A 15,939-nucleotide genomic window follows, 5' to 3' on the forward strand; every position below is an offset into this window, starting at 1 on the left:
TGACCTAAGGGTAGGACCTGGTAATTGGCCTGGTTGAACCTCAGACCACTGGCCTCACAGCCCATTGGTCTAGCCTGTCTGGATCCCTCTTGCAGACCCTTCCTGCCCTCCAGCAGATTGTCATTCCCACCCCACTTGGTGTTATCTGCAACTGACTGGGGATACACTCGTTCCCCTCATACAGATTATTACAAAGATGTGAAACAGGGTTGTCCCCAATATTGAGCCCTGGGAACACCACTTGTGACCAGCTGCCAACTGGATTTAACACCACTCACCAGAACTCTCTGGGCTCTGCTATCCAGGCATTTTTTTTTACCTAGTGAGCAGTAAAGTATTATGGATACTGTGGCAAAATAATTCTGAATTCTCCACCAACAGCATTGTGGCTAATGCATTGTCCACTGTTGCTAAGGTGAATTGTGTCCTACAATGCCATCCTGTGTGATGGATCTTTTATAAAAATGTACCTTTGATTGCTACTGAGCTGCCTGTTCAGTGGCAGTAATCTTGCAAGTTCAGTTGAAAAAAAAAAAAAAAAAAAAAAAAAAAAGACATTGATTCTGTACTTTGCAAGTCAAAGATAAAATCATACAAGACATTCCAGAAAATGAAGGTGGGGTGTAGGGGGTGAAAAAATCTACTGAGAACAAGTAATTTGTATTGTCTTGTACTACCCTCACATTTTATGGCCTTGGTTCAAGTTTGGCAGTCACATTATGTATAAAATATTTTAACAGTCTAATAGTGATACAGTGTTCTATCACAGTACTCTAGCCCATTGCATTAAAGCCAGACAACTAATCCATGGCATGCTCTGTCTTTAAACATCCATTAGTGACAGCTTGGAGAAAAAAACCCATATCTTAAAATGTTTTTTTAGTTCTTTTCTCAAAACTATACTTGCTCACAGTTTTTAGTTTCAAAGTACAAAACAAGCAGATAATCTGTCAGATAAATCAGAATTTTTCCCCAGGTGTGACTTAAAACAAATCACATGAAGAAGCTGTAAAAAATAATAAAATGCCACAGAAGTCAAAAGGAGACAAGGCCTTCTGTAACCAGGGGAGTGGACAGTCATTAAAGCAATACCTCAGGACATTGTAAAAAAACAGGTGTGGTGATAACTAAAACTGAAAAACAAGAAAGTGTCCCTTAAATTGGAAATACCAGCCTGTCCATACACACATGGCTGCTGATTATTCTTTATGCAAAAGGGCAAGGCTTTCAAATTGATAGATTCAATGTACTGCAGACTGGCAGTCAAAGCTGCACAAAAAATACATAGCACATCAATCAATGGACTTTAGAAAAAAATTTTTGTGATACAGATAATAAAATATGCATATTGGCAATTAAACTAAATTAAATTGAATCTGTTTTAGCAGTTTTACAAATAGTTTTCTATCAGCTTGTCTCATAGCTATGCCTGGAATCACATCAGAATGGTCACTTTACAGCTGTGTGCTACTGTATTCAGCATATATTAGAGCAAATATATGCGACAACAATGTGCTTAGAAGAAAGATGTGTACAGAGATCTTATGCACAGGCTATGGCACCAAATCTCAAATGGCATCTCTGACCACCTCAAATAAAATATATTTTTTTTTGAAATATGGAAATATCTACTTCTTCTTCATTAAATATGGAAAAAATATTCAAAGGTGTCTTCTTAATCAAGGCCTGAGCCATGTAAGTTCTAATAACAGCAAGTTCTCAACTGTCCATATAAAGAATGATAGGCATGCTTATGCACAGGAACGCTTTTTTCCCTGTTTCTTTTATTTTCTCCCTTTGTGGCTCCACATTCTACATCTTCCCCACTACTACTCCTCATATCATTATCAGGTTCAGTTATCAGCAAACTTGCTGCATTACCTTCTATTACAGATGAACCAAGAGACACTAAAACATTTAAAGAGCAATCATGATAATAAAGCACAGGAAGAAAAAAGAAAAGCAGAGCAGAACTGTAATCCTTTATGCTTTCACTGGCGTTTCACTCTGCAAACAAGAAAACAGCTACTCCAGATCATCACACATCTATACTACCTGTTTATCAACAGGATAAAAAATATGTGCTTTCTAACATGGAATGAGGGTTGTATTACTTAACCTTCTTAAATTTAATGAGGAAACTTGAGATATGCCTGAATGTTACATACATAATGAAAAAACATGTTTTTTCATTAAATTTTTTTCTAAAGTTATTTTTAATGGCAATGCAAGGACGAACATTAGTTATCTCTCCCACAACTATCTTCTAGTCTGGCATGTGTAAGCCATAACAGAGAAGAGATTCCAAAGAAATTAGCATCTTACTCTTCAAGCTGCTTATTAAACAGACAGTTCTCTTGATGTACTGCACTGCTTTTGCCCCTCTTCTATGCAGGTTTTTGAGAAGAGGAATCACAGTCATCTTCCTTGCTAGTCTATCTGTGGATAGGTGTTTGAGTATCTACATTGCAACACCTTTGCAAGCAAATTTAGCAGTTATAATTTGGTATACTGATTTTTTGTTGTTGTTGTTATTTTACATCAAAGCTATTCTAGAAATCAGTACGCAAATTGTAGAGGAATAAATCTAGAGAGATTTTGTTCCCCCTGTAAAATCAAACATATTTTGAGTGGAGAAATCACCAAAAGGAGGATTTTCTTAATATAACTTAATTTTTTTTTATTCATTTTTAGTGTCCTGTAGCTAGGAAAGATAAGATGTTTCCCAAGTGAAGAGTCAGATCCTTTGGTGTTTCACAGAATTTTTACGAATTATTTTTCAAAACAGTTTTTTCTGTTAGGTAAGGAGAACAGAACTCTTTGACAGTGTGTCAGGGACTGAAGTGGTTCATGCCTTAAACATTGTTATGAAGAAGTTTTTCCCATTATAGCAAAAACTGTGTAATGAAGCTATGACCACAGAAGCCCACCTCTCCTTGAAGATGTCTGACTGGAATTTTGCACTGTGAGTTAAGCCACCTAGATAAGGACAACATTATGTTCAATCATCTTAAGTCCAGGGAGAAGCAAACAAGGCTGAGGGAAAGGAATGCATCCACAAGAAATCCAAACACAGCAGAGAATCATCCCTGGCTGGGTTTGGGGTCAGGGAGAGCACAGCCCACAGAGGCCAGGTTTACACAGACTCCCCCCCAACCAAGGTGGGAAGAGGAGGTTTTGGTTGTGTGGTGTTACCTTGGTCAGAGGCAGTGAATATGCATCCTCCCTCACACAGACTGTCCCAGCTGTGAAACCTCCAACCCCACAGGCCACATCCATGGGACATTCATGTGAGAGGCAACTGAGGGGGTGTCATAATCCATCAAAGATCCCCAAAGCGCTCCCCAGAGGCCTTGCACCATGGGACTGCATGTGATGCCAAGTGATGCCATAGATCCAGAGTCTGCTGCAAGAAACTGTGTCAAACTCCCCACCCTAGGGGAGGTACCTGGGCATTCCCAGCTTGTCTGAGTCTATATTAATCCATTGGATTCTATGTTTTTCAGGGGGGGACCTTCACCACTGAGAAGACCAGCTGGAGAGGATAAACAGAACATCATTGGGATTCACACAGTGGTGATATTTTCTTTGATCTACCTCTGTCACTCTCTTTGTCTCCCCACCTATTTTCTATTTCTTTCTTTCTCCCACTCTCTCTCCTATTTACTATTAAATAAAACCCATATTATTGACTTTGGCATATGGTCAAGCAGAGGCATTTCTAATAACTCTAAAAATTGGACCATAACACAGTGATGGTGCAATAATTAAAGAGGTAAACTTATTATTAGAACAGATTATCATCAGCACTCCACATTTGCAATAGAAAGTTTCATTAAAAAGAGGAGGAATTCCATTGCAATGTAAGAACGTTGATTTATCTAAAATATTGTCTAATAAAATGAGGGCAGTCTTTCATTTTATTAATTCCTGGGTTTGTTACAAAACATCCAAATCTCGAAATCATATTGCAATTACACAAATCTTTTCAAGGTTTTTCTATATGAAGAAATTGACTAGAACAGCTAACACAAAATAAGATAGATATTATTGACTGGCATTTTGTGTGCAGATGTTAATTATAGACTATTTTTCTTATTCTTTAAAGGAGTGTCTATGGAAAGTTCTCCAAGAATAACTGTTAAACTGAGCATCTCAAACAAATTCTTCCATTTTGTTTCCATCTATGTGTTATTTAATGAAAACATTTCTACTACATTCAAGTTTAAAAGATAAAAAATATGGATAGCAGTCTTGTGCTCTTCTAACAAAGTACTTAACAGTATTTTTAAGAATACCATTGTTGAGCGAAGTACATAGAGGAAAAAGTATATATATTAAATAACTATATGTATTACAATCACTTTTCCATGAATTCTGTAAATGCTTTCAAAATACTGACATTTAATTGCTGATGTTTCCTGCAGTTGTATAAAGCAAGCAGAGAAACCACAGTGTAGTCATTGCTGAATTAAAAGAAGGGAATGGGAAGAAAATATGAATTATACTAGAAAAAGTCAGAAAAATGTGGGGGAAGCAATCCTGTGCACTAGGAATTTGCTTCTCTTGCAAGAGAAATGAAACAATGAACAGGAAAAAGTTAGTTTTTCATCAACCATCAGTATTAATAACATCATATCGCCCATCCTTTAATTTAATTCCATATTGCCATTTCTTAACATTCCCCACGTTTATAACTTTTCCACCACTCTTGCCATATATTTGAATGTTAAATCAAGACAACATTTCCATCACTGTCTGACTAAATAGTAAAGCAGTCCTACTGAAATCAATGAACTTTTGTACATGCCTATAGCTATGATGTGCTGGGACACACAAAAAACTTTTCTGTTTTCAATGGGACAGTTTTGATTTAATTAAATGCACGTTATGATACCAGTAATATATACTGGACATACATACATACATATATGTATAAAAAATTTTTTAAAGAAATATTACTTGTGTTCTGTATACAATTTTCCCACATGAAAAACAAACTAAAAAGATTTTGCTATGAAGAGCATCATGGCATCCTGCTTCCTTGCTCTCCATTAAAATAGCTGTTAGAGATTTTATTTATAAATTATCTTTCTTTATTGCTGCCCTCTAACAAAATATAGCCGACATTGCTGTTCTGGTAACCAAAAAAAAAAAAAAACAAAAAAAAACCCACAACCAAAAAAAACCCCCCAAAAAACAAAACAAAAAGCCTTGTGATACTTTTCTTGTTATAGAACTGCTTTACATCGGTAGTAATGTATTTTTAAGAAGTCATTGGAAACTACTCAGATACACTATTAACTGTCACGATGAGTAATTTTCGTTGATTCATAAATTTAAAGGGCCACTACACCATCTGTATCTTTAACCAAAACCTCTCCCGGTCTGGTATAAAATAGTAACATAAAAGCTTTTGAAGGTCACCGTGTGTCCCATCTCCTGCTTTAGGTGGGTTACGCCCTGTCCAGCTGTACAGACAGGCACAAGGAGTCACTGTGACTTCTTTTGCCCTAAAACAGCGCGTCACCCTCGCACGGTTTTTCTGTTAGCCGGAATATCCAAATGTTTGTTCCGTGATTTCACCCCGTTATCCCTACTTCCAGTCCGGGGGGCCGGGGGTCCCGAGGGAAACGCACCAACAGGGAAAACGCTCTTCTTTGAGAAACTAAACCTTTTCCTAGCGAAAAGTTTATTCTGTTGCAACAAATGTCCTTGAGCTTATGAAGATGTCCCAGCTTAAAAACAAACCAATGAATTAACCAAACGGGGAGAAGAGCTGCTGGATTGACCACCAGACAGCCCCCGGGATGCGCGGTAAGGACAGGGATGCACCCCGGGATGCGCGGTAAGGACAGGGATGCACCCCGGGGGCGGTAAGGACAGGGATGCTCCCGGAACATCCCGGATCCCCTCCAGGGCGGGCGGGGAGGCGGCCAGGGCACATCCCCGCACCCAGCCCCGGCTCCTGCGCACCAAGCGGGGAGACGCCTCCTCGGATACGTTAAAAGTTTGGGGCGGCCCCGGGCTGGGAGGAGGTAGAGCAGGGCCGGCCAGCGGAGGAGCTCCGCGGGCGCCGAGCCCCAGGGCTGCCGGGCACCGCCCCACGCCGCCGCGGGAAGATGGCGAGACGCAGCCTGCGCCTGCTGCTCCTCCTCTGCCTGGGGGTCCTGAGCTGTAAGTGGCCGTCCCTGTCCCGCAGGGCCATCGCGAACCGCAGCCTCGGGCAGCTCCCCCGGCCCGCTGCGGTGTGTGTGTGTCTGTGTGTGTGTGTGTGTGTGTCTGTCTGTCTGTGTGTCTGTGTGTGTCTGTCTGTGTGTGTGTGTGTGTGAGGGGGATGGCTCCTGGAGGTGTCGCTTCCCCTCCCTCAGCCCGCAGCCAGAGGAGCCAAGTCGCGTCTCCAGGAGCGGAACGGGAACGAGCGCGTCCCCTCGCCAGGGACAGCCGGAGCCCTGTGCGCTGATTCCTTCCATGTGTCTGTCTCTTGTTTTCGCCCAGATGTAACCTGTTTAAGGCCGGCCTGCTTGAATTCAAGTCAGCGGCCGTCTGCCGCCGCGCAAACTTTAAGATGCGGGCTGCACAGTTTTTCCTATAGCCTTTCCTGTAAGCCTTTACTAGAAGTGAATGAACAAGGGGCGGGAGTGCGTTTTCTGTTGCCAGCACTGGATACTGCATCTTCGGAACAGACTTGAGTTTCCAGTATTTTTATGGTCCTAACTCCTTAAATCAAAAAGGAGGGGTTATAATAAGTTGGACGAAGATTCCCCAGTGAGAAAGCACGTATAAATAATAGGAAAAAGAAGATTGTGGGGCCATGTACCTGCAGAGAACCACTGAATTAACACGGCGTTAGTAGTGCCAGTCGTGATAAGGCTGTCAATTTCAGGTCACATCTTACAGTGATCCTGTTCTATGTCTTTTGTGTCTTACTGATGTTTTTGGGAAAGGGCTGTACATGAAAACAGTGTTTTGAAAAGACTTATGTAGCACAGTCTTGCAATGAAATGACCACCTAGGACCAGCCCAGAATGGATTCTCAATCCACTGTAGACATGTAACATCCATGGTACTGATGCTGGGTATATTTTGAGGTTTACATTTAATTCCTTTTAATAGAACATTACCTATCAGAAGGCTCTGTGTCTGTGAACTCCTTATTTCATTTTTTTTTCCCCAGAGTTTTGCAGTGGAGGGACTTGGTTATGCATGTCTGATAGGTCATTGCCTTGGAAATTTTTCTTTTCCTCTCTTTTTTCTCCTACAAGACCTTATGAACAGCTAATGCAGAAATTCTCTTTCACACAGTAACTAAAAATAATAAACAAGTTCATTTTTTTATCTTAATTTCTTCTTCATTGCATGATATATCTGAGCAGGTGAAACTGCTGTGGTCTTTTTTGGTGACAGGTTTCAGTGTGTTCAGGCTGCTCAGCCTTCTGGTTAGTTGTCTGTTGGCAGTGCTGGCTTTGCCTGCTAAGGAAATGATAGAGGGTGCAATACAGTGCATCCAAGTCTGGTGCCTACATTGTTATCAGACTTGGAGGTTTCTTCTCGATGGGCTTTTTTTCTCTTCCTATCCCAATTCCAAAGAAACACTAGGTGGAAAGGAAATTTACAAGCAAGGTGCTGATAAGAAGTCACTTCATGAAGAGAGTGACTGTAGGTGCATGGGTGCCTATTATTTGTGGGAGCCAGAGGAAACCCAGGCAGAAATTCAGGCAGTCAGAAGTCTGCTGCTGCTCCTGTGGCTGGAGTGTGTTCACATGAACAGTAAGTCTGAGTAATTCTGGTGTCCAAGTCAGACATATGGGCTGAGCACTCTCTTCTGTGGGACCCACATCCTCTGGAGATGGTGGGAAATGGGCAGAAATTGGTGAGGAAAAGGAAGCAGTGGTTGATGCCTCACAAGCAGCATAGAGGTCAGCCTCTTCTCCGAGGCAACCAGCAACATGGCAAGAGGACACAGCTTCAGGCTGAGTCGGGGGAGGTTCAGGTTGGACATCAGGAAGAATGTGGAAAAGGTTGCAAACCATCACTGGGATGGGCTCTCAGGGAGGTGGTAGAGTCACAATCCCTGGAAGTGTTCAAGAGACAACTGGACATGGCACTCAGTGCCCTGGTCTACTTGTGAAGGTTGGACTCAATGACCTTAGAGGTCTTTTCCAGACTAAATGATTCTGCAGTTCTGTGGTTATATTGAGGAGCAGGTGTAGAGAACTTTCTTGGTAGTTGAGCTGCAGAAATTAAAAGCTGTGTAAGTTGGTCACAGGGCATCAGCGTGGCCAAGGTAGATGAGGTTTGGATTGCCTTACATTGAAAACTTGCTAAGAAATATCCATGACCTGCAGAAATTGTAGTTTCTGTGAGTTAATATTCCCTTCACCTTTAATTTAAGGGTAAGTGAGGGTGCTGGGGGTCTTTAATCAATTTCTCTCTCAGCACGAGCTTCTGGAACTGACATCTGAAAGGTGCCACAGCACCTTGTGACTTGTGAGCTTTGTTGGCAAGAAAATATGTACAGAAATTATTGTTATTAACCATCATGGCTTCATGGGAAGAGATAGTATGTCCTGACCAAGTGGCCTTTCTGTGAAGCATCTAGGTGTGGTTTTTCTTAATATTAGTGCACATTGAAATTAGACTTCAGCTGGTGATGCTGGTAGCAAATGCAGTACAATGTGTGTGTGTGAGGACAATGCAGAGGCAATAAATAGTAGTCTTACCTAAATATTTGATGGAGCTCACTGGGGTAGTTTGAGCAGCAGACAAGGTGATATTTTGTTTATTTCTTTATTTTGGCTTAAGAAAAGCACATTCCTATTCCTTAGAAATCTTTCACTCAGATACGGAGATTCTAGATCAAAGAACCCTTTTGTTTCTTCCCCCCAACCCTGACAAGAAATCATAGAGTATGACTGCACTGCTGTAGGAATTGACAGTGGAAATGTTTAAATGATGCTTTCTTGTCTCTATGTGAAACACAACTGATGTATTCAAAATTAAGACTATTGTCAACCCTCAGTCTTCTGTTGAATCCTCTTTGTTTGCTGGATTGTCTTAGTAGGAACTGGTTTCTAAATTAGGCCATATTTAGGTGAGATAGGAATTCTTAAATTTGTAAGAGTCTGTATTACTCTAGTAATATCTGTTCAGCATAATGCTGTAAAGTAGACAGCCTGGTTTTGGAGGAGGAGTGGGGAAAGAGGCATCAATTGAACCATTCTCTTGCTGGTTTAGGTGAGAAGCAGTGTTTCTTTGCTACAGGCTGCTCAAGGTTTATAAGCATGCAGACTCTTAGACACTACAACAGAAGTTGTAGGAAGAGAATAAACTGCTAATATATAAACAACCAAATGAAAACTAAGTACAAAAACCCAATATTTGTTTCTAGTGTTCAGCCTAACATTTTTCATGTATGGCTTTGGTGAGACTGCAGAAGATATCCAGATGCTTCTAAAACTGATACAAATTTACATGGTGGAAAAGATTATTTGTGTCTTTAAAAGGGCTACATGCTTCTCTCTAGCTTATTTAATAAGCTTTACAATTTCACCCTCTTGCTTAGATCCTCAGGGCTCAAAAGAAACTGGCTGTGAGTTACTGGCATGTCTCTCAAAAATCATGGCTTTTGCTGCATTTCAGCAAGTCATGCTGTTTTCCTTAAACTTGGGCATGCTGCTTAGAAAAGAGCTCTGTATTCCTGAGAGGGCTCAGCCAGAAGTGTTGCTGTTCTATCTCCCTCCTGTCTCTCTCCAGCAGAGAGGAGGCAGAGAGAGCTCTTCCTTGGCTGGCCCCATGGTATCATTCTTCTAGGTTACTGGCCCCACAGACTACTGTAGGATGTGCAGAAGAGAAAATGAGGGTGGCTGTCTTCCCTCAGTGTGTACAGGAGAAAAGAAACATGCCTGGAAAATGTTACATCAAGACAGTTGCAATTCCTTGTTTCTTTTTTAAGGTGGATGTATGCATGAGGAGGACTTGCTTTTGTTTTTGCTTGGCCTCTGAGGTCCTCAGCTTTAAAGTTGCAGCAATTCTTTGTTCATGTTGTAGGACACATACTTCTGGTAATTGTGAATATCATAGGGCATCTGGCATTAACAATGAGAGTTAAAACTACCACTGTGATTAGCAGATATAATTGAGCCTGGATGAGGTCTTCCCATTGGCTATTTAACTGAATTACACAAAGATATTTATGCGGTTATTTCCTGTGTTGCACCTGTAATTCCTGCAGCAGCTTGTTTTGGTAGCTGCCAGATTCTGCTTCAGAAACTGGCTGATGCCAGTGCAAATTATTTGAAGTAGTTGAAGTAGAAGTAGTTGAATTTTGACATCATATTTTCAGTTGGTTGATTTAACAGAACACCTGGTTTCATCTTTCATGACCTAGAGCTACCAAACTTGTCTGTGTTCACTGGCTCCAAATGTTATTTGGGGTGTGTGCAGACCTGTTTTTAAAGAAGTGAACTAAACACATTACAGCAGGCACTTACCCTTCCTCCGAGGGTGCCCCAGTTGCTTTAGTTTCTTCTCAAGTGCTGGTGGTCACTAGGGAGAAGTCCTCTTGTGAAGTATGGGAGAATCTTCTTGTACATCTGATATTAAGAATATTCAGTTTTCTCATAAATTCACATGAGTAAATAATAGTAGTATTTCTTAACTGAAGATAGTGACATGCATGTGAACCTTTGTCAGTAGCAGTAAGCAAGCTTCCTTTGTTTGAGGGGGAGTAGATTAGGGTTGGTGGTTCTTTTAGAGAGCCAGGAACAACTAGTAATATAGTTCTGCAGTTAGGATGTAAAAGTTTCCATCTGGTGTGGTCTACTTAGAATGCATCAATACTCAAAATGTAATCTTTGTGTTGGAGCACTTCTGAAGACACTTGCTCCCTGCATATGGTGAGCCCTTTCAGGAACACTTTTCTTAAAGTAAGGCTTAGTGTCGTACTTTCCCTTAGAAATACTAGAGGTGACTCCAGTGCAAATGCTTATGTAAAGGAAGGTTATTTAGAAATGTGTGCACAGCCAGAAATGTCCACATTGCAATATAAATGTCTTGTATATTAAAGCAATTGAAGTACAAGGTAGACATTTGGATTTGTCCTTGCAGACTGCTTGCCAGGGCCATATGGAATGGCTAAACTCCCTTGGAGTTCACTTGAAGTTATATAACTTTATCAAACAAAACAAAATTTGCATAAAATTGTGTCCTTGTGGATGTGTACAATGACCTGTCTTACTGCTGTTTTTTCTTGTTTTGCTGTTTTGTTTCTTTTCTCCTCCATGATAACTTTGTGGCAGTATTGCATAGATGTGGGAAAAGAGATGGTTTACAAGTTTTTATTGTCTAGTTCAGTGTCTAGTTCAGTACCATGGGGTGAGCACTTCAATGGAAACTGAAGGAAATGTTATGTGGAAGCTGTTTATTTTTTTCAGGTCATTAATTCTATTCTGGTTAGCTGACCCTCTGTCCCGCCGCTCCCACTTCACTTTTGTTAAGTTAAGTTTGTTACAGTTTTACTTTCTGGCATGTCTTCTCCCATCCCCAGTACTTTTGAAAGAACCATCAGTTTTAGTTAAACATTTCTGAAGAAAAGCCTGTCTTCCTCAAAGCACTGTGATTGTGCTGTAATTACACTTCAGGAAGCTTAAAGCAAATATTATGGTGCCTTGTAATCAAGACAAATTATTTGTTTCCTTCATCTAAATGCTAGGGCTTTTTAGAGAATGGAATATGAATTTCAAAGAATGAGACAGCAGATGAGGCTGGAGAAGCATTTGGATGATTGCCAGTGCTTGTGCTCACCTGTATTTCCAAAGTCACTTTTTTTCCTGGAGGACTCCAATTAGTTATGTCACCTCTGTACTCACAATATATCATCAAGCACTCAAGTGCTTACATAAAATTTATTAAACCAGGCAGCAAGCAAGCTTGGTAGCCGAACATTTGGTCCTATTCACTTGTTGGTTTCTAACACAGTGGGAAGTGAAGGAGCTTTTGGAGAAAGAAGGGGAAAATGGCTATTTCTGTACAAGACAAGTCCTATAACAGCCATAGTTGTTGAACCACTAGTAAGTGTGTAAGCTTTTCTGGTTAATGAAAATTAAAGCAGGCATCCAATTTCTCCCAAAGATTATTTGCAGGGGAAAACAGGAAAAATAAAAAACCAACTGGTAATGAACCTTTCTGAATGATTGCTTCTTAGAAGTTCAAAACTTAGCAGTTTTCAGGTACAGGTGGAAAAATTTAATTCTGATTGTTTAAAGAGGTAGGAAATGGTCAGATTTGAGCTGGAAAGAATGGGTCCTACAAGTATGAAGTTTCTATAGATATATTTCATAGCTCTTAGGTGGATTAACATCTTAAGGATTGAATATGCTTTTGACCCCATCCAAACCACTGGAGCACTGGAAGGGGAACAAAACATACTATTGTCTGGATGGAAAAACGATGTATTATGGGGTTGTTTCGATACTACATAATTTTAACAAAATTTGTTAATATATATATGTATTTGTTGCTCACAAACTTCTGATATATTACTTGGAGGTAATGATGGAAAATTCCTGAGCAATTACATTTGCTCAAATTAATATAATGTACAAACCAAAATGATTGTATCTCAGCCTGTAGAAAGCCCCCAGTATGAACTGCAAGACAGTCGTGGGGCTGTTATGCTAAGGACTTGTGTATGTTTGTTAGAGTTGGACAAGCGTTTGTGTTTGGCATACTTGTAAAAATATGAGGAAAATATATGCAGAAAACTAGCCTATTATGTGAGTCAGACAGCAGTTTGCCACTAGAATGTATAGATAGTACTTGTCTCTGGAGGCCTTGGCTCATAAATGAAGCCTTCTAGTAGACGGCAAAAATGAGTAAAAAAAATGTTGGACGTTATGATTTTTACTTTTTTTTTTTTTTCTTTCTCTCAAGGAATTTTCTTCCATTTGCTGATTAAGAGATGATAATGATGATACTTGATACAAAAGATGTAGCTGAGAGGAGGAGGATGGGGAAGGGTACAGTTGGCCACCCTCTTGGCTGGGTGGCTTTCTCTTGGAAGGTGCAGAGAGGTTTTGTGTGAGGTTTTGGCTGGTGGGGGAGCGGGGCACTGGAGCTGGGCTCAGCTCCTTGCTCGCTCTCGGGATCAGGGGAGAATAGTTGGGCTCGTGCTGCGGCAGGGAGAATTCACTGCCTCCACAGAGTTCTGTCCTTCACTGCTTCTCCTGCTGTGGGTGAGCCTTTGCTCCTAAGAGCAGCCATTGTACTTCTACCTTATCAACAGCCAACCTCACCATCTGCTTGTGTGCGTTAGGAGAAAACTGGGGACTCCAGCCCACTGTAGAGGGAGCATCTCCCAGCTGCCATTCTGCAGCCCCACTGTCTTCTGCTGCTGCTTCAGTATTTTCGCTTTCAGGTCTTTAACCTGACAGCCCATGCCCACCCAGACATGCTGCAGCTCCAGTTTTTGCTACACCTTGTTTTGTCACCCTGGTTGTGTTCACCTCAGCTGTTCCAGCCTTCTGCTCCGAGGTTTCTGGTATACTCCATTTTGCCATCGGTAGGGGCACTGGGACTGGCCAGGGAGCCCCATTTCTGTCTCTCCTGCTGGCTGAGCCGCCATTTCCAAGTGGTGAGGCAGCTGAGCTCACGCTACAGTGCCCCCTGCAGCCGTGGGGGACTCATCGCACCTGCCCGGCCAGGGGCCAGCAGCACCCCTGCTGGCTACGACCATAACTACACCAAAGGGGAGGTTGCTTGATGGACTAGAGAGGACTGTTATTGGGTCTCTGGGGTTTTCTTTTCTGTTTGTTGCTGCTCTTGTTGTTGTCTGCCTTGTTTGATACATATATATATATATATATATATATATATATATATATATATATATATCTTTAACACTCAAGGGAAACTGAATATTTTCAAGAAGGGACATAACAGATTCAAAGGAGAAGGAAAAGATGAAAAGCTTCATCCCCTGCTCCACCTCTGACAAACTGGGTGCAGTTACCAATAAACCCCCAAAACATGCCACTGGGACTCAGAGGCAGGGTCGGACAAAGAAACCATAAGCCAAACATACCTGGCACAAACTTCAGTACCTTTATGAACTTCCTATAAATCTTTATGGCCAAGCCCAGCACATAGCTATTTTAATCCGTGCTTTTCTACTGTAAAAGCTACGTGTTGGGGACAATACTGGAGCTATCTCTGGGAAAGAAAATAAACTTAGGGGCCAGAAAGGTATTAAAACGTCAGAAAAGTCTAGGGACCAGAACCACATGAAGGCCTCCACCCTGAGAGACATTATGCATTCAAACAACATGGCTACTGACTGCTTTATCCCAATACAGAGTGAGTACAACCAAAATACAATTAGTAATCAGTACAGTTTTTTTCTATTTTCTTAAGCCCCATGTTGGGCACCAAGAACTGTATTTGTCCTGGTTAGGGCAAATTTTGGAGAGAACTTTTAAATGGGGTTCCTCCAGAAAAGCAAATTCAAGCAGCCCCTCCCCTCAACTGGTTCGGGAAAAGAGATTTTCTTGGGAGAGAAGTGGAAAAAACTGTTTATTTAACAGAAATTTGACTCGATCTTCTCAAGGCTAGCTCAGTGATGAGGTTTCTCTTCACTTGGGTTTCAAGCCAGCATATGTTTGTGGGATTCACTGATTTTCATCAAGAATCCAAGTCTCTAGAGCGAGTAAAGGAATCAGGGGGGGACTCTCTCTCCGGTTTGCATTTCACAGTTTATTTCTGTGAAGGGGAATCCAAAGGACGAGAGACCAAGGATTTGGGGTCTGGGGGGTCTCTTTTAACAGGGTTTCTCGGAGGGAGGGAACATCAGAGAGAGAACCAATTATTTTTCTCAGTACATCTTACAGACTTTCTACAAATCAAGGTTACACACACTAAGATAAGAAATAAAAGACACCAACTTCTTCAAATGCCCACAAAGGTGTAGGAGTATTCTCCACAGAGGACCAGAGGGGGAGAGAGGGGGGGCTTGGTTTCCTGGCAACACGGGGGAAAGAAAGGGAAGGCAAGGTGAGCATATCCTCTCAGCTTCCATAGCTCAGAGGCATTCTGAGACAGGAAAAATGAAGTTACAAACTTCCGTGTTGGAAAGAAGGGTCTCCTGGGCTAAAGAAACTTCAAGCAGCTGGAAATGCCAGCGGGGTCCTCTCTTTACTCTATCCGGCCTCTCGCCGTGGGGCTGCGGAGAAAAGCTTCAGTAACCATGGTAACTTGACGCCAGGTAAACAATTAGGAGAAAGAGAAGCTGGGGGGGAAATCACAACTAAAAGAGGGGAAAATATATATTTCAAGTTGTCAACTACAACAGAAATTGAATAGTTGAATTGAATGGAATTTAATAATATTAAACAATAAAACTTCTCGCTGTTCGATGAGGTGGAAAATCCAGGAAAAAGATCTTTTTCATGTGGTGTAGCTCAGCTCACTCAGGTTCTTACCAGTCCCTCTGGTGCCAGAAAGTGACGAGGAAAGGCCCCGGTGGGCCACAGGTGTGAGTCCCTGTGGTTTGTCTGGGTGTTTTCAGTCCAGAGCAGGTTTGAACAGATTCAAGAAAAAAGGAAAAAAAAAGTCCAGGGAACTTCTCTGCCTCAGCTAGCTAAAAACTAACTAACTGTAAAAGAGAAGCTCTATCCTGCTCTCTTTCCGTGCTGCAGACACCACAGTCCAGGAGCAGGATGTTTTTCTTCAACACAAACTGCCCACCTCTTCCTCCCCTTCACTCTCAGAGCCAGTCTTAAAGGTGAAGAACTTAATATGCAGCATAGACAAAGCGACTGGGGATACAAGCATCACAAAGTCACCCCAGGACACCATGTTAAAAGGTTATATGGTCCCCCTATTTGTCCTGATTATAAGTTTTTAGTTAGAACTGGGAGGTGCTCTTTCAGTTTTGCTTTTTTG

General features: G+C 41.4%; 1 protein-coding gene across 4 annotated transcripts in view; it reads left to right on the forward strand.

Annotated features, from left to right (window-relative positions):
• The first annotated feature begins 5,926 nt into the window (after nt 1-5,926).
• Nucleotides 5,927-15,939, forward strand: part of JAM2 (junctional adhesion molecule 2) — a 46,399-nt gene continuing 36,386 nt past the window's right edge. For 2 of the 4 annotated variants that reach the window (XM_086883400.1, XM_023943825.2), the window contains exon 1: nt 5,964-6,177. In XM_086883400.1, coding sequence (XP_086739526.1) covers nt 6,123-6,177 — 55 coding nt within the window. In that variant the 5' untranslated portion in view covers nt 5,964-6,122. Of the gene's footprint in view, nt 6,178-15,939 lie in introns of all 4 variants that reach the window. The other 2 variants (XM_086883402.1, XM_086883401.1) reach the window with 2 other exon arrangements.

This window comes from Cyanistes caeruleus, chromosome 3, assembly GCF_971803275.1.
Source record: "Cyanistes caeruleus chromosome 3, bCyaCae1.hap1.1, whole genome shotgun sequence".
Classification (NCBI taxonomy): domain Eukaryota; kingdom Metazoa; phylum Chordata; class Aves; order Passeriformes; family Paridae; genus Cyanistes; species Cyanistes caeruleus.